Source organism: Odocoileus virginianus, chromosome 11, assembly GCF_023699985.2.
Source record: "Odocoileus virginianus isolate 20LAN1187 ecotype Illinois chromosome 11, Ovbor_1.2, whole genome shotgun sequence".
Lineage (NCBI taxonomy): Eukaryota > Metazoa > Chordata > Mammalia > Artiodactyla > Cervidae > Odocoileus > Odocoileus virginianus.
In genome coordinates, this window is record NC_069684.1 from 30,175,458 (window position 1) to 30,193,879 (window position 18,422).

General features: G+C 48.0%; 1 protein-coding gene across 1 annotated transcript in view; it reads right to left on the reverse strand.

Moving 5' to 3' along the window:
- The window catches only part of CEP104 (centrosomal protein 104), a 41,536-nt gene extending 23,119 nt beyond the window's left edge, over positions 1–18,417 (reverse strand). The window contains exons 1-6 of the mRNA XM_070474186.1: positions 18,233–18,417; positions 14,256–14,381; positions 2,660–2,833; positions 2,031–2,169; positions 795–857; positions 434–510 (exon numbers count right to left, since the gene is read on the reverse strand). Of these exons, the coding sequence (XP_070330287.1) occupies positions 434–510; positions 795–857; positions 2,031–2,169; positions 2,660–2,833; positions 14,256–14,368 (566 nt within the window). The 5' untranslated portion in view covers positions 14,369–14,381; positions 18,233–18,417. The remainder of the gene's footprint in view (positions 1–433; positions 511–794; positions 858–2,030; positions 2,170–2,659; positions 2,834–14,255; positions 14,382–18,232) is intronic.
- Between the last annotated feature and the right edge of the window lie 5 nt (positions 18,418–18,422).

An 18,422-nucleotide genomic window follows, 5' to 3' on the forward strand; every position in this document is an offset into this window, starting at 1 on the left:
GGCTAAGTCTGCACAACTGTGTGCATGCAGAGTGTGGAGAGGCGCTCAGGAGAACCTAATGAGACGGGCAGGTCTCACTCCCTTAAGGACTGAAGCTGAGTAGAGGGAAGGTGAAGCTCAGTAACTGACAATCTTGGTCAATTATTCCGTCTATGAATTTACCTGTGCCATTAAAACATCAAAGGATGGCTGATGGCTCTTTTGTTTGGTGATACTGAACCACAAAGGAAATGAAGTCCTCTCTGAAGGGTGCCAATGAAGATGTGCTAAACAGAAGGGTGACCTTAATCTGCAGTGTATTTACAACAATCCCATCAGTGGCTTATTCAGCTCCAGAGTGCACTTTGGGGCCCCTGAGTCCAGGGTCCTTTAGAGCTGGCTTCAAGGGAGGAAGTCACAGAAGTTTACAGCCTGGGGCGGGCGGGGCTCTTACCCAGAGCAAGTTCCTTCAAGAGCTGGGTCCTCTGCATTGTGCCCCAGGTAGTGATCAATCAGCTTCTCTCTGGAGGTCTGTGGGGAAGTTCTGCTTAGCATCTCAGAGGAAAAAGGAACAACATAACACAAACAGATGATATGATATGAAGGGGCTTTGGTGATCCCATTTGCTGGAGGGACAACTAAACTTCTCGAGTAAAGGAAAGTTAAAAACAACAGCTGCTGAAAGATCACCTGCGAGCTGGTCACCAGACACTTCTGTGAAAATTTATAGGATGACACTTTCGTGACAAAAATGAATGACCCTTCCTTGTTAGAAATAAATGTCTCTCTTTAGGAATGAAACTTCCCAAACTTACAATATTGCTTTCATCGCCAAAGTCTGCAGGGTCTCCAATGATATTTACTGCAACCAAAGCAACCTAAGAGAGAATTCACCAATGGAAATTAAGTATAAATGTTAGACAGGACTTAACCCCTTTATAACACTCTGATTCATCAACATTCATGCATCAAATGGGATGATGCACATCTAAATGCACTAACTGCAAAATTTCATGCTAACATAGAATTACTAATGATTTTCAAATTATATAATATTCTAATGTTAAACCAAGTAACTATTTTAATGTTTGAAGGGTGTTAAAACAGTAACAAAGTTTTAATGCAGCCTTATATTGAAACATCCACCTGAGTTAAGAATGGGATCATATCTACCTGATGGTGGTAAGTTAGACAATGAATGAAAACCGACATTAACATAGCGGTTTGTCCGAGGCAGTGATTCTCCTGTGACATGCCCCTGCCCTCAAGACTCACTGAGGCTGAGCTAAAACCCAAGGAACTCCTGGTGAACAAAGAGATGAAGTGGAGGAAAGAGATGGTTCAGAACTCTGCTGTCATGTATGGACAAGGCACCTGACTCTGTCTCAGACCCTCCTCCAGCTCATCTGCTCAGCATAAACTCTGGCTGGAACACTTGCATGCCTCTGGAAGGGGCAAGGAGTGTTATAAATATCTGCTTCAATTAACAAGACTGCTCTGACACCTCTTATTTCCACTGTGTTAATTATGCCAAAGCAACAGAAAGGGAACCAGAGAGATTCTGGATTCCATGTCACATGAAACCACCTTCCCAATTTCCATCAGGGGATTTACCTTAAAAAAGTCTACCTAGAACGTGTCTACCGTACAAAAGTCTATCTAGAACAGTGTCGTCCAATAGAAATATGATGCCACATAGATAATTTTAAGTTTTCTAGTTGGCAGAGTAAAAAAAAGTTTAAAAGAAACAGTTAAAATCGATTGTAACAATATATTTAAACTTAATACATCCACAATGTCTCATCTTGTTACGGAATACATCCAAAATGCAAAAATGTCTCATCTTGTTACGGAGTCTGGGTGACACACACAGCCCATGCCCTTCGACCAGTCACGCCCCCAGTGTACATGGCCACACGTGACTGGTGGCTCTGAATCGGAGGAACAGCTCCAGAGAGCCTAGCACTGTTCCACAGACACCACCTTGAAGGAAGAGTCCAGGTGCTTTTATGAAGGGAGACACCACTGAGGGGCAGGCCCACGCGTCTCACCTGGTTATACACATTGTACTTGTTGACGTGGTTTTGGTGAAAGATGAGCTTCAGAAACTGCCCCACTGCGTCCACATACACCGACTTCAGTTCTCGGGCTTTGCAGCCTGTCTTCTCATTGTCACAGAGAGATACATAGCTGGAAGAAAGAACACAACTGTGGAACCACGTCAGTGTAGAAAGATGAGCTTCAGAAACTGCCCCACTGCGTCTACATACACCGACTTCAGTTCTCGGGCTTTGCAGCCTGTCTTCTCATTGTCACAGAGAGATACATAGCTGGAAGAAAGAACACAACTGTGGAACCACGTCAGGGTAGAAATGAACTCCACAGGTTTCAAGGAAAGTTAGGCTTGGAATGAAAAAGAAAAACAACAAAAAACCTTGGGCAAAGTCCAGAAGTCAAATGCTAAACAGTGTTCACCAGACAAGTTCTGCATCTGAAAAGCAGCCTGAACACGACAGATCAGTGGGAACGCTGCTCAGTGAAGACGCTCGGCAAGTGACAGGTGTGCAGAAGTGTGTGAGCAAGCGCCACGGCAAGGGGCGATGCTGTAGTGTTTACCCACTTTGGGGCAGAATTGTTCAGGCTAGACATCCCCACCATACATGCTAAATTCCACCCTTACCCAAGCCTCCGGAACCGCTCTGCTTGATACGGGGTGAAGTACTCGGGCAGGCTCTCACTGATGTAGAACTCAACTTTGCTGGGGATCATGTACTGATGCGCGAGCAGCTGCAGCTTCCTTATTCGACATCGCTCCACCATCTGAAGAACAATTTCTTGTGGGAACTGACAAAACCTGAAAGCAAGCACAGTCCTGTTTTTCCTGCAGGATCACCATGGAGGGTTTCAGGCAGTACACGCCCATGCGTCCAGGTAATGGGGCAGCTCTGTGGGTTCTGATGCTGTAAGAACCCCAGTCCTGGCCCTCTCAAAGCCTTCCAGTCACAGCTGGAACTCAGAGTGGGGTCTGCCGGGCCCCCAGAGTGAATCAAACTTGGAGCGGCTAGTTTGTGGTTTGAAATGAAACCCAAAGTTTATCATGAGATAAGCACAAGAGATAAACAAGTGAGCCAGAGGATTTCCCGCTGGAACCACACACTTGAGGAAACCCCTCGCTTTATAGAATCCTGAGTGGAGTGAGCAATATGTCGTGAGTGCCTCTCACGCTCACTCAGCAGCCTGGAGGAGAAGCCTGTGGCTGTCCCCGTTGGAGCATCAGTTTTGCTCAGAAGGTACACAGCCATCAGAAACCTCATGCTGCAGTACAAAGTCATGACCAGGGAGACAACGCAAGGCTCTGACAGTGGGCGGGGCATGTGCCGAGCAAGCCAGGCTGGGTGTGCCTAGCAGCAGGTGTCCAGGGGCTACTGCAGCCAGGGAAGTCCCGAGGATGGGGCAGTAGGCAGTGCCCCTCCAGCACATGTCACGATGCCTGAGAGCACAGCGGTGACCTGGCTGCTGGCCCGCCTGGCCCTCTCCTGCCTCTCCTCTCAGCCGCCCCACTACACCCCTCCAGACAGCTACACACACACTCCAGACAGCCCAGGGAGCCTCCTGTGACCCATCCCCCCTCCCCAGGCCCCGCCTCATTTCTTAGCTGCCCACTCAGCCAACATTACAGGTCACCACTGACCTCCATGAGGCTGAGTGCAACATGCACCTGCTGGTACTGACCTGGCCCTTCCTGCCCTGTCTATGCCCTGGGTAGGGTTCCAGGCTCCCTTCCCTATGCAGACTCACTGTGATGGGGCATGTCCCCGACCCCACGGCTTTGAAAACTTCCCCTTGGTGAGGAACCACAAGCACACACCACCCTAAGCCTGAACTTGCGCGTCTCATAGGTGACCTGATGCTGCACACAGGCATCTGAGAGGCGTGAGACACCGCACAGACGAACACGCTCCCCAGCTCCCCGACCCGCCTGCCAGCCTCCTGCCCGTCCTGAGAGAAGGAAAGCACAGGAAGGAACAGTAGGCTGAGCAGACGGGGCTGTGCGCATTTCTGTTTGACTGACGAAGTGCGGCCAGTGATGACAGACAGAACACTCTTATTCTGGGGTGAGATCCCTGGGGTTTCCTGAGTTTTCAAAATTGCCACTGTTGTTAAGAGAGAAACACGTGGGGCAGGACAGCCAGGAAGTGGGGAACCTAGAAACTTGAGCTTTGCATACCCTTCGGCCAAGCACTGCTATAGACATTCAAGGTGTTTACTGTTTCTCAATGCAGGGCACAGACGCTGTTAATTGGTGGTGAGACCACTCTAGACATAGGGACACAGTAATCTGTGTGAAACAAAATCCTTTATTATTAAAAGGAAAACTAAGACTACTGACAAAATTCTGAAGTTGTGTATTTTAAAACCCTTTAAAAAAAAAAAGCTATGAGAATTCCCTGGTGGTACAGTGGTTAGGATGTGATGTTTTTACTGCTGTGGCCAGAGTTTGATGCTGTCCATGCCTGTTGGGAAACAAAGATCCTGAAAGCCAAGCAGTGCGATGGAAAAAAAAAAAAGGCTATGATCTAGCTATTCAAAGGTAGCTTTTTGAGAGTTTATAGATGAATCAATACTACCCCTCAAACTTATTAAAAGAAAGGACAACACACTGAAAAGCAATGAAGGGAAACCCCATGCAAAATGGAGCCAGAGAAAATTTCAACAGACGTTTCTCCAAAGAGGACATACAGATGGCCAACAGGCACAAGAAAAGATGTTCAACATCACTAATCATTAGAGCAATGCAAATCAAATCTACAGTGAGACATCACCTCATCTCAGCCAGAATGGTTATCATAAAAAAAATCCACAAACAATAAATGTTGGGGAAGGTGTGGCAAGAAGGGAACCCTCCTACACAGTAGGTGGGAATATAAATTGGTATGGACACTATGGAGAACAGCATGGAGGTTCCTTAAAAAACTAAAACTAGAGCTACCATACGAACCTGAAATCCCACTCCTAGGCATGTATCTAGAGAAAAACATGATCCAAAAGGATACATGCACCCCAATGTTCACTGCAGCACTGTTTACAACAGCCAAGACACAGGAATGGATAAAGAAGATATGGTACATATATACAATGGAATATTACTCAGTCATTAGAATGAATGAAATAATGTCATTTGCAGGACATGGATGGACCTACAGAGAGTCATACTGAGTGAAGTAAGTCAGACAAAGAGGAAGAAATATCATATGACATACCTTATATGTGGACTCTAAAAAGAAATGATACAAATGAACTTACTTACAAAATAGAAAGAGACTCACAGACTTAGAGAGTGAACTATGGCTGCTGGGGAGGTGCGGGGGAGGGACAGTTAGGGAGCATGGGATGGACCTGTACACATCGCTATATTTGAAACAGATAATCAACAAGGACCTACTGTATGGTACAGGGAACTCTACTCAATGTTATGCGGCAGCCTGGAAGGGAGGGGAGTTTGGGGGAATGGACACATGTAATGTATGGCTGAGGCCCTTTGCTGTTCACCTGAAATTCTCACAATATTGTTAATCAGCTATACCTCAACAGAAAACAAAAAGTTCTAAAAAATTTTAAAAATTTACATACAAAAAATAAAATGGAGCCGGGTCCCTGAGGGGGCCCTTAGGCACGCCCTCCCTTCACCCCAGCCACAGAGACACTGTCACCACCCTGAACCCCCTCTCCTCCAGTGGACTGTGGTTCAGAGTAGCCCCCCTCTTCCCTATAAAGTGAGGTTCTTCTCTCTCCTTCGTCCTGACTCACCCATGCTCTCCCCAGCGTGCCTGTCCCAAAAGCAATTCCTCTGCCATTCTGCAATCAGCTCATTCCAAGGGTAAAACAACTGACTGCTTTATTTAAGGCTGACGTCACATGGTGTTCAGAAGTGGGGTCTGCACCTCCCAGAATATTGGAAATAAAAGCAAAAATAAACAAATGGGACCTAATTAAATTTAAAAGCTTTTGCACAACAAAGGAAACTATAAGCAAGGTGAAAAGACAGCCTTCAGAATGGGAGAAAATAATAGCAAACGAAACAACTGACAAAGAATTAATCTCAAAAATATACAAGCAACTCCTGCAGCTCAATTCCAGAAAAATAAAAGACCCAATCAAAAAATGGGCTAAATAGACATTTCTCTAAAGAAGACATACAGATGGCTAACAAACACATGAAAAGATGCTCAACATCACTCATTATCAGAGAAATGCAAATCAAAACCACAATAGAGTTACCATTTCATGTCAGTCAGAATGGCTGCTATCCAAAAGTCTATAAGCAATAAATGCTGGAGAGGGTGTGGAGGAAAGGGAACCCTCTTACACTGTTGGTGGGAATGCAAACTAGTACAGCCACTATGGAAAACAGTGTGGAGATTCCTTAAAAAATTGGAAATAGGACTGCCATATGACCCAGCAATCCCACTACTGGGCATACACACCAAGGAAACCAGAATTGAAAGAGACACATGTACCCCAATGTTCATCACAGCACTGTTTATAATAGCCAGGACATGGAAGCAACCTAGATGTCCATCAACAGACGAACGGATAAGAAAGCTATGGTACATATAAACAATGGAATATTACTCAGCCATTAAAAAGAATACATTTGAATCAGTTCTAGTGAGGTGGATGAAACTGGAGCCTATAATAGAGTGAAGTAAGCCAGAAAGAAAAACACCAATACAGTATACTAACGCATATATATGGAATTTAGAAAGATGGTAATGATAACCCTATAAGGGAGATAGCAAGAGAGACACATGTATAGAACAGTCTTTTGGACTCTGTGGGAGAGGGTGAGAGTGGGATGATTTGGGAGAATGGCATTGAAGCATCTATATTATATGTGAAACAAATCACCAGTCCAGGTTTGATGCATGAGACAGGGTGCTCGGGGCTGGTGCACTGGGATGACCCAGACGGATGGAACGGGGAGGGAGGTGGAGGGGGGTTCTGGATGGGGAACAAACACATGTGCGCCTGTGGCTGATTATGTCAATGTATAGCAAAAACCACTATAATACTGTAAAGTAATTAGCCTCCAATTAAAATAAATATATTAACATTAAAAAAAAAAAAGTGGGGTCTGGCAGAGATGAACCTTGGAACTGCGGGGGGCAGCTGCCCTTGCCCCATGCTCCCCTCTTTCAAGTCCTCCTCCTTGCAGGCCAGCCAGCAAGTCCCCTCTCAGGTCGAGCCCCTTCTTCTGGTTAGGTTCTTGACTTTGCCTGGGACATGCTTTTTTTCTTCTGGAGATGGCTTTGTCCTTCTGGTGGGTGGTTGTTGTTTAGTCGCTAAGCGTGCCGATTCTTTTTGACCCCACAGACTCCCACCAGGCTCCCCTTTGGCTGGTATTCCCCCATTTGTCCTCCCTGCTGGAAGTGTGCTGGAATTTTGGTAAAATTCCATTGAAAGCAGACTATTTAGGGATTTTTCTTTTGCTCTTGAAAAAAGCTGAGAAATGGGACCTCGGTCACCTAAATACTTCAAGGACAGCCTTCCTTTCAGGGATCCCGGTTGGTTTTATGTTTAAAAACTATGGCCCTTCCTCAGGCACATTTTTAACTATATGGATTGACTTCACCCCCACGTAATTCAGAATATCAACAGCCATTTACGGGAACTTTCAACCGCCCCAATCCTGTTTCTCTCAGAACCAAATGAAAAAATCTTATTGGGATGCTTATTCTAATTGATACCTTGGAGCTTCCAAACACATTCCGGACTCAAAAACTGCCTCTTTATAAAATACCACTCCTAGGCTAGTGGGGACAAACAAACAATCGAAAGAAGACAGGACTTCTTCTGAGGCCCCTCCCCTCATCCTGTGCTACCCTCCCTCCCCCTCTGCTCCTCTGCACCCCAACCCCCACCCCTCTGGCTGAACTTCCCCTTTTCTCCAAACCCCTCCCCATTTCCCCCTTACCTGAACTTAAATCCTGCCCCTTGAAAGCTAAGCCTTCTAGGGGTCCCGAAACTAAATCCCTAGGTTCTTAACGGTCCCTGGACTAAAGGTGAACTTTGAGTTACAGTCAGAGATTCTCCCAAAGGAACTGAGGAACCCCATGCATTTGCTGAGGAGTCCAGCACACTTCTGAAATTAGCGACCTAGCTTCTCATGTTTATGTCCATCAGGCCTGACATTGCGTGAAACTTGCCTCATGGGAAAATCCTGAAAAGGATTTGGAGAAACTGACACTGACTAACAGCAGGAAACCCAAGAACTTGCTAGAAATTTTCACTAAGCAGTTTCCAAAGGTTTTCTTAATCCTGATGATTGGAACAAAATTCAGGCTTGAATGCAGAAACTTATGAACCTTGCTCACGATCACTATAGCTGACTTGAGAATGTCGGGTCTTCTTTTGGATGTTGAATCCACTTGGGTTGCCTCAAACTCTGTGTTCATGAACAGGCTGAATGGGGATTCTCTTTCAGTTAAAAGGACCATGATGGAATGGAAAACCATGTCCACTCCAGGTCTGGGTTACTTTGGTAGATCAGCTTGTTTGAGTCCTGGATGATTCAACCAAAAGGAAAGCCACTAAGATCCTTAATCTTCAACAAACAGAGCCCCCATCACACCTCCAAACAGAAACAAAACCCCTGGTCTCTGCTATTACTGCAAAAAGCCAAGCACACTGGGGGAAAAAAAGACCTTTAGGGCTTAAGCACTGCAGGTGCCTTCCACCCTCCAAACAACCTTTCCATTTCCTCCTAACGCAAGAACCAGGCTCCGAGGAACCACAGGGATTCTTCCCAAACCCCCTTCTAATTGGCTTGGAGAAACCACCCCCAGACTGGGAAGGAATCTGTCCTCAATGACACCAGAGCCACACTCTCGGTGCTCAGCCCACTGCTCTCAGGCAGCTCCTGCCTCAGGGTGCTGAACAGCTCAAAAAGCGGGGGATCTCTAACGGACCCCAGAAGGTCCCCATCTTGGAACCCGCTCCCTTTCATTCAGGCCGTTTGAGAGACACACACTCTTCTCCTTCAGCTCTTTCACCCCTATTTGAGCAGGGGCAGAGATTGCATAGGAAAGTGCCATGCTGGAATTTCTTTCTCCTGAAGGGGGAAACAGTTCTAGAATTTGAACTGTTGGCCATCAAAATAGCCAACCAGGTGAACTGAATGACCTCCACCATCTTTTACTTGCTCGGTCTCAGATGCATTAGAGCTGATTTCAAGGACACTAATCACTGGTCACCACTGGATCAGCTACTGCTCTCCTTATATGAAAAATCTCCAACTGAAATTCACAGAATTTAGTGTTCTCCTATTAATATTTAAACATATCCCTCAAAACTTCTCCCCAGAATTAATCAATACCTTATAATTAAATAGAGGTCCTTAGAGGCATCAAGTTCATAGCAGAAGATTTCAAAGCCAGGGCCACATGTTCGCTCTACCAGTCCCTGTAGCATTCTGTTTTGCCCACGAGAAATGCAATGGCTGAGGATGGAGGTCTGTCCAGGATCTCTGGAATCCATAACATCGTTACCCCTGGCACCCTGTGGTCCCTAAACCCATCTAAGATGAGCATCTGTTCCTACCAGGAGCAGAATCACCCTGTGACTGCTCTGTGGACTGCTTCCTGAGGGTGAGTCTTAACCACTGGACCACCAGGGAAGACCCTGAAAGTCCCTTTTACTTCTCCAACCTTAAAGGCTCACCTGGACAATAAAGTTTTCTGTAGGCTCTACTTTGTTAAAACATATGGACGGTTTGCTTCTGTGCTCTCCTCTAAAATTTCACAGGAAGAGAGCATTCACTTGTTAAACCTTTTAGCTTTAAAGGGACACAAGGTCTCTAAGGAAAAACTGCCATTTGCTTAAACTCAGGTTCAGTATTTAGGGCACCTGATCTCAGAATGAAGCTACATTTAGATCCCCATAGGCTGCACAGTATTCTCAACTTCCCCAAACCTGAAACTCAGCCCAATTACAAGGTGTTCTGGGTAGCTGGCTACTGTCAAAACTGAATTCCAAATTTCTCTCTTAAGGCCCAGCCCTTACATGTTTTCTAAAAACCAACAAACTTGGTCCTTTTATTTGGGGAGATCAGGATGATATTGTCTTTGGAACCTTAAAGAGAAGTTTAACAAGGGCCCTGCCCTTGGACATCCCAGTTATCAGTTTCCTTTCTTCCTCTCTGACATGAGGAGGAGGGGAACGCCCTTGGAGTACTCGCCCCAAAACACAGGGACCATCATCGACCCATCAGGTATCACGGCCGACAGCTGGACCCTGTGCCATGGGGACAGCCCCCTTGTCTCAGAGCTACTCCGGGCACCAAAAACTAATCCCCGGGTTCCCTCTAACCATCTCTGTAGCCTGTGCAGCTGAAGCTCTCCCGAATTCTCACCATGCTGGCCCGCCAGCCATCTCACTTCCTGGGAAACCCTCCTTCTGACTGCTCCTGAATAACTCACTCTTTATGAAATAACCTCAACCCTGCTACTCCTCTCCTGCTTCACCGACAAAACTCCTTCAGATGGCTCACACCGACATCCCCTTTGACTCTCTATAGTAATTTACAGGAGACTCCTCTGACCAACGCAGATCTTCCATGGTTTACTGATGGTTCTTATTCAAAGGATGAAAAGGTAAACACCATGTGGGGTTGCTGTCGCAGTGCCTCTTTAAACTGTCAAGGCAGCACCTATATCCTTGGCTGCTTCAGCCCAAAAGGAGGAAGCACACCCTCTCACTAGAGCTCATAGTGCAGCCACGGGCAAAACCACTGGCATTTATACTCAGAGCCTATATGCCTGTGCAGTTGCCCATGACTTTGGGATGATATGGAAACAGCAAGGTTGACTTAACTCTGATGGGAATAAAGTTTAAAATGGCTCTTATGTCTGAGATTTATTAGCTGTCATACTCATGCCACCTGCTCTGGCTGCTGTCAAGGTCCCTGGGCATTCCTGACTCGACTCCTTGGAAGTGAAAGGAAATGACCTTGCTGGCGTTTCTGCCAAAACGCTGTTCTCAAAGGAACCTCTGGCTAAACCTCTATCATGGTCCAAAGGGACAGTCCCATGTGCCCCAGAGAACAATTTGGGAACACTGACTAGAAATGCCCAACAACTGGCCCCAGAAAAGGAAAAAAAATATTGGGAACTGAATAAATGTTGGCTTGACAAAAAGAGAACTCTTCTTGGTTTGGGCCAAACCACAATCTGGTCTGAGCAGAAGCTCCAGAGTCTCCATCACTGTCCACTGTACACGCATGATGCCACTGGTCTACTGGCAAAAATGATACAGCTCACGAGCCAGTATTGGAGGAACAATACTAATAAGGCTGTGAAAAACGCCCCCCCCCCCCGCCCCACAACTTGTTCATCTGTCTGAAACTTAATCCAGGAAGGCCTGTCTGCACTGAATTAAACTGCTCATGGACCATTTTTGAGGCCTGGCAAAGGGATTTTATTCAGCTGTTCCCATCTCAGGGAACATAGGACATAACTCAGGACATAAACATATTTAGTTATGAGCTGCATGTTTTTTCACTGGACTGAAACTTTCCCCTGTAGACAGGCTACTGCTTCTTCTGTGGCTGAGATCCTGTTAGAAAAGACCATTGATACCTGGCGAACCCCTTGAACTTCAGTAGCTGAACACTTGGACAGGTGGGTCTGTGCTGTCTGGTCGGTTTTACACTTTTACTGTCTTACCATCCTCAATCCATAGGGCTAATCTAATGCATTAATGACATTATTAAGACCCAACTGGCAACATTTGTATAGACCTTCCAAAGACCTTGGCCAAAAGCATTGCTGCTGATCCCTATAAACCCCCAGATCCACCCCTTTGGGAACTCAAACACTCACCCGTTGAGATGGTCAGAGGATGCCTAGGACAGCCAGTCCTGCCTCTTCTGACCTACAGCTGATAAACAGAGATGTGCTTCAATACTGCAAGGGCCTTACTGTTTCCACCGACAGTAATCGTGCTTTAATAGCATAACCTTCTCACAGTGGGCTCTTGGGAGATGAATGCTGTGACCATCACACCTTGCAACCTAGAGATTTCACCTACTGGAAAAGACACCTCCAGAAGGACTCCCTTCAACCTCACTGGAAAGGCCCCATCAGATACTTGCTAACCAACCCTTGTGCTGCTAAGCTTCTGGATTCATGTCATACCTAGAGAGAGCACCAAGCCCCGAGTGGATGGCCCTGCACACCAACAAGTGGTGATGTGAAAGCATTGATTTCCAGGAACGGACGCAGACAACATCTGACGAGACAGATGACCAAGACTGACCAGGCACATATGCCCTTTTCTCACCACTGCTTCTTACCTTATTTCTCCCTCTCTTCCTTGGACAGACACCACTTTTGTACACATTTCCCAATCTACTGTGAAAGAGGGGTGCCTCTTTGATTGCTGGATTTGTCACCAGAAACCTTGACCTGTCCATGACAGCAGTGACCCCTTACTCCCCCTGTAAGGAATTTCTCTGGAATCCCAATGCTACTCTGTACATAACTGTTCTGTAGGTCCCTCTTATAAGGTGAGATTAGTAAATCCATGTGCCCTCGTTCTGTGGCTTAATTCAAGCTCTCTTGGATATACACGCAGAAGACACTGGAGCGGCAGACGTGAGTCAGACCGTGTGTAAGCTGGCTGTCACAGCTCTGTATTTAGGAAGACTCTCAGTATACGGTAACATCATACTTGAGGCTTGGCTGGATGATGCTAATGACTCTTTGATATGGACAAACGAGTCCACAAACGCTGCTCCTGAGGAGGCGTCCTCTGTCTCCTCCTGGCTACTCTTCCACATGTGGAGGTCCTGGGAATGGCCCCGTGCTTGGACAGCTCATTGTCTCCAAGCTGGAGTGTAAAAGAAAAGCGTGCTTTTGCTATATTCGGTGTTCTACTTTCTCTTCGTAACAAAATAGAAACCCCCATGGGTCCATCCCATTAAACTCCTTAGCTGCCTTACATGGAGCTTCTTGGGAGGCACAGTATATGACCCTGGGTTTGCCTCTGTAGGGAGAGTTCTTCTCCTCCCATCAGAGTAGGTGTTAACGAACATGATTAGAAACCTCTTCCCACCATTAGAGGAGCTGGCCGATTCCACAGCCAAAGGAGTAGCCAGCCGATGGTGATCACTTAACTTCCTGGCTGAAGAGTGCATAGCCCCCAGTTACCTGTTTGCTGAGTAAGGAGGTGTTGGAACAACAGCAACTACCACCTGTTGCACATGGGTAAATGTGCCAGGAGAGGCAGAAACCCAGTTACGCAAAATCAGGGAGCAAGTGCACTGGTTGAAAAAAATTTTCACTTGATATTCCATGGTTCTTTCATTTGTTCAGCTGGCTACCTTCAGGCCCACAGTCATGGGGTCAGAACCATTATACAACTTGGAACTGTAATGTTACTTAAATTTTGTTTTTCATAATCATTTCTCAAAAACTCCAGAAGGAAAATGCATCTGAATTTTAAATAGAATTTGCATCCAACTTTTCAGCAACATACCTCCTGAGTAAATGTAAGTCACAGGTACATGACTGAGTGTAAATGTCATACAGATTCATACGCTCATGACTTAGGAGCAACAGTCAGCCTTCTACTGGAACCTGGAACACAAGGCATGAGGAGCAAGGACCCCAGAGGGGAGTGGCCTCAGGCGGCCAACACTGACAACACCCAGGAAGCCCAATCAAGCCCTGGGGCAGCTCAATAACCAACTCTGCCCCACCTTTGGGGAAGAAAGAAGGCTTCTTAGGAAAACGTTTCTGAAAAACACTCACTAGTGTTATATTACTCAAGTAATGAGCATTTTTAAAGGTGTACAAATAAACATTCCAGGCGAATCTGAAAGAGACTTTCTGGGTTGAGGTCCTGTGTTACATGACAGTGGTGAGATGCAAAATCCTTACCTGCCAGCACGGAGAATGCAGACTGGCCCTCAATCAGGAAACTGGGGGGGGTGGGGGGGGGTGGGAGAGGGAGGGCAGCGCGGGCAGTTCTCCTTCTACTTTTCTGTATGTGCACACTTAAGTGAATGTGGGTTAAAGTTATAGTGGAAAATTTTCAACTGATTTTCATTAAAAACAGAAAGAAAAGAGTCCAGCATGTAACTAGATGGGTGAGGTGGCAGCACAACCCCATCCTTGCGTGGTCCTGCATCTGAGATGTAACAACATTAGCACTTAGACCAAGAGAGTCCACGTGCCCCTGAAGACCCACCCTCCATGGCCCCTCATCCCACCCACCTCGGTGACCTCCACCCGCTGACGGTTGGTGCGTGGATCATCAGTTCCCGGGCACTGAAGCCGTCTTCATGTCCAGATGAGCTGACGACGACGAATGCAATCTTGTGGGGCATTCTGCGAGCAGGGCTGTGTACGAGAGCAGGATAGATGGCTTCAAAATCGAGGGACTCAGTGGCACATAGTGATACTGTCACAAGTGTCACTTATGTGTTAGTTCTTGCCTCACTAACACACAAGTAATTCACAGCCCAGTCAGACTGTCCCGTTGCTTTGAAACAGTCTAGTTTCGACTATGTAATTTCTAAGGCACCTCTGATACTGCTTAAGAGTATCATTCAAGTTACCGTGACTTTTCCCAAATACACTAACATGTCTAAAGAGCCTGAGCAGCATCGCGGGCTGCACTGTGCCCCCATAGCGCTCTGAAGCCCTCACTCCCAGAACCACTGACAGGACGTCAAGGAACAGTGTGGACGTGAGCAAGTTAAGAGGTCACATGGGAGTAGGGAGGGGCCTGCTCCAACATGACTGTGTCCTTATCAGTAAAGAGACAGGGACACACACTGACAGGAGCCAAGTGACAAGGGCCAAGCAGCTGCAGCAACACACCTACAAGCCAAGGCCATCAAGACCCCCTGGCTGCCTAAGCTGGGAGGGGCCAGGACAGGTTCTGCAGAGGGAGTGTGGCCCTGCTGGACACCAGAGCTGGGAGGGGCCAGGAGGGGTCGTGGCCCTGCAACATGTGCACCACAACCACCTGGACACAAAGCTGGCAGGGGCCCAGAGGGGTCAGTAGAGGGGGCGTGGCCCTGCTGGACACCAGAGCTGGGAGGGGCCAGGAGGGGCTGGCAGAGGGTGCATGGTCCTGTACAAGTGCACCTTGATTTTGGACTTCTAGCCTCCAGAATATATTTCTATGGCTTTAATTCATCCAGTTCATGTTACTCTGTTATAAAACAAGGTCTTTTGGTAAGATAAGAATACAAAGCTGTTAAAATTAGTTGTGAGTGAAGTGAAGTGGCTCAGTCACATCCGACTCTTTGCAACCCCATGGACAGTAGCCTATCACGCTTCTCTGTCCATGGGATTTTCCAGGCAACAATACTGGAGTGGGTTGCCATTTCCTTCTCCAGGGAATCTTCCCATCCCAGGGATTGAACCCGGGTCTCCCGCATTGCAGGCAGGCACTTTACCGTCTGAGCCACCAGGGAAGTCCAGGAAACTAATAAACCAGTGTGTTAAAGAGCTATACAAAGATAAGGGGAAAGGGGGCAGTTTAATCAACAGCATAATCATTGCTACATGAAAACACTGACCAGCAGAGGGAGAGCAGAACCACAGACAGAACCTTCCGTGCACAACCCTGCTCCTGGAGCCAGGCTGCGTGGCCAACGGTGGGGAGATGAGTAAGTATTGTCTGGATGATTTTTTCTCTCAGGATGTTTTAGTGTACCTGGCTTGGCTCACAGCTACCTACCACTGTGTTAAGAGTGGCTGTGATGATGTCCAGCTCTGCCCACTCCTTTAAAAACAGCACCTCAATCCTAATTTCCCTCCATGATTCTGCCCTCCCCACACCCTGCACCCCTCAGCCCCCACCTGTGGGGCACATTTCCTGGCTCGGTCCCTCAGGAACTGATTCAGGGGTGGAGTCATGAGAACGGGACCAAGCTGCTCAGTCCCAGGACTCTGCTCCGGGGGCTGAGCTGCAGCACAGCACCAGGGTTAGGGGGTGAGGGTTTGGAGGAGGGCGGATGCTAGAGCAGGGGGAGCTCTGGGCAAGGGGAGGGCTGACATGGGGAAGCAGTGCTGAGAGAGGCAGGGACCCCCACCCACCTTGTGAGCATCAGGACTTAAAGCCCAAAGGACTCACAGACTCCCACTGACTCCAAAGTTACTAAGGCCGTTGATGCTCTGCAATTGGCCAATTTGGATGAAGGGTCAGTATGCAACCAAGAGTCCTCAAAAACAGAGGATAAAGGCTTCCTCAGAAGGTTCTCTGAGGTGGGACACACCTATTAACTGAGATTTTCAGGAGGCGGTAATGCACAAGCACATTCCACGTAAGACATGCTTGTTTTAATGTGCTCGGGATGGATCTGGATCCTCCTCTGACTGTTATTGAGACCCTGAAAAGGACTATGTCGACAAATTAATTACTGGCCAGCACTTGCTAAGGTTTCTTGGACTATATGAACAAACACATTAAAAATAGAAAGAGAAAACACTATTAAAGATCCCAGTCACTCGGTATGCAAAGCTTACTGAGGGACGTCACAGGATAGTAGAGGAACACCAAACTAACCCAGAAACTGATGAAATGCAGGCACAGAAAACGGATGAGTGTGTGACTTAACCCACAGCAACTGCAGAGCCTGGCCTGTGTTCCAGCTCCCAGGCCAGACAGGCACCAGCCTCACCCAGCCTGCGGCTCCTCCCACGCGTTGGGATTCAGGCTCACAGCCAGGGTTGACTTTCCCCTCGGTCTCCATACCTCCCCCAGCCCATCCACTTCTAACCCCCACCTCTCTGTGCCAAGTGTCACTGGCCCCACTTTGGAACGATGACTGAATACATCCCCTCTTAGGGATCCCATTGTCTTCTTTAAAAGACAGTAGCCAGGCCTCCCGACCTGGAGCACTGCCCTGCCTGAGGGACCCTGCTCAAGCCCAATCTGCCGTTCTAACCCTCGCTTCATGTGGTCGATTCTAAAGTCCAGCCAAACTTATTGAAGCTCAGGGTGAGAGCCTTGTGCTGGGGATTCCCCACATCCTTCCAGTACCTTTAAAGGTACTGTTACTGTCTATCCCACCATGAACAAAAGAGATTATCTAGTCAATATTCTCACCTGAGTGTGACCATGTACCCTCCAATTCTGCAGGTCTGAAATGCTATTTATTCATCTTGCTATGTGCGTACAGACCGACTTCCTCTGTGTGTTTGCATGCAGATACACGTGTTTACACCCTCATGACAGTTCTGACAGTCCTAATGTAGAGATGATGAAACTGAGGCACAGCGAGGCCTGGCCCAGGGTCATCAGCTATGAAGCCAGGCAGGCAGGGTTTGTCCTAAGGCTGCTCAGGCTCCAGAGTCTCTGATCTTGACCAATACCCTCGGCCATGGCGCTAAGACTCAGAAATGGGGCCCTTTAAATCGGAATAAAGGATGTGTCCACTATACAATGCGGCTTCAATAAATCCCAAACACAACCCTGGCATCTAGGAGCCAGGTAGGAGAAGTGCCAAGGAACGGCAGAGGCAACGTTATTACCTGGTTTGGGTATCTGAAAAGGATTCTTTCTCGGCCACCTCCTTCCACCCTGTACCCTAGGATCTCTCCTGCATAATCCTTCAAGTCTTCTGTAAGAGACTTGGGGTGTCACTGAGGACACTAGTATCAGGCACCACAAAATTCACCGTTAACATTTTCGGGAGAACCGGAGCTCTGTCGGGCCCCAGCTGGCCGGGTGCACAGAGGTCCTCTCCCCACAAGGAGCGCCGGCTCCATCTCCGGCATCCCTGCGGAGTCAGCTTTTCACTCTGCATCAGGGAAACTGGATAGCTACTTTACACTGAAACAATTCAACAACTTCCAAACGTCTTGCTACAAGGTTTAAGAGACGAAACTTGTACTCACTTTTCTTCTTAGGAAAATGTAAGTAGTACACAGTTAAACGGTTTATGGTAAATGGCACACAGTTAAATGGCTTTTGGTGCAGCAACCTCAAGGTTCGCAAGTGCCCCACAGAGTCCTCAGAGCAGACGAGGTTCAAGGGCCGACTCCTTCCCACCTCGCCCGCACGGAGTCGGGGTCGCCGGGCTCGCGCAGCCGCCCAACGCAGGGACCGAGCGCAGGCGCCGCGGGCCGCCAGGGCGGTGACGCAGCGCGCGAGCCGCGCCCACGGAGGCCCGTGTGGATTCGACCTCGTCGCTCCGAACCCCGCACGTCGGTCCCGCCCCGGCCCGCTCGGGTACCTGTCAGGACACTCGCACGACTCGGGCTCTCCGCCGGCCCTCGGCAGCGCCGCACCCTCGGCGGAGCTCAGGCAGCGCCTCCGCCGCCGCCCCGGGGCAGCCCGCACCCCCGAGCAGCAGCGGCGGTGGCAGTCGAGGAGCAGCCACGGCGGCCAGCGACTATTGCCAGGGCCGCGGCCGCCGCTCTCAT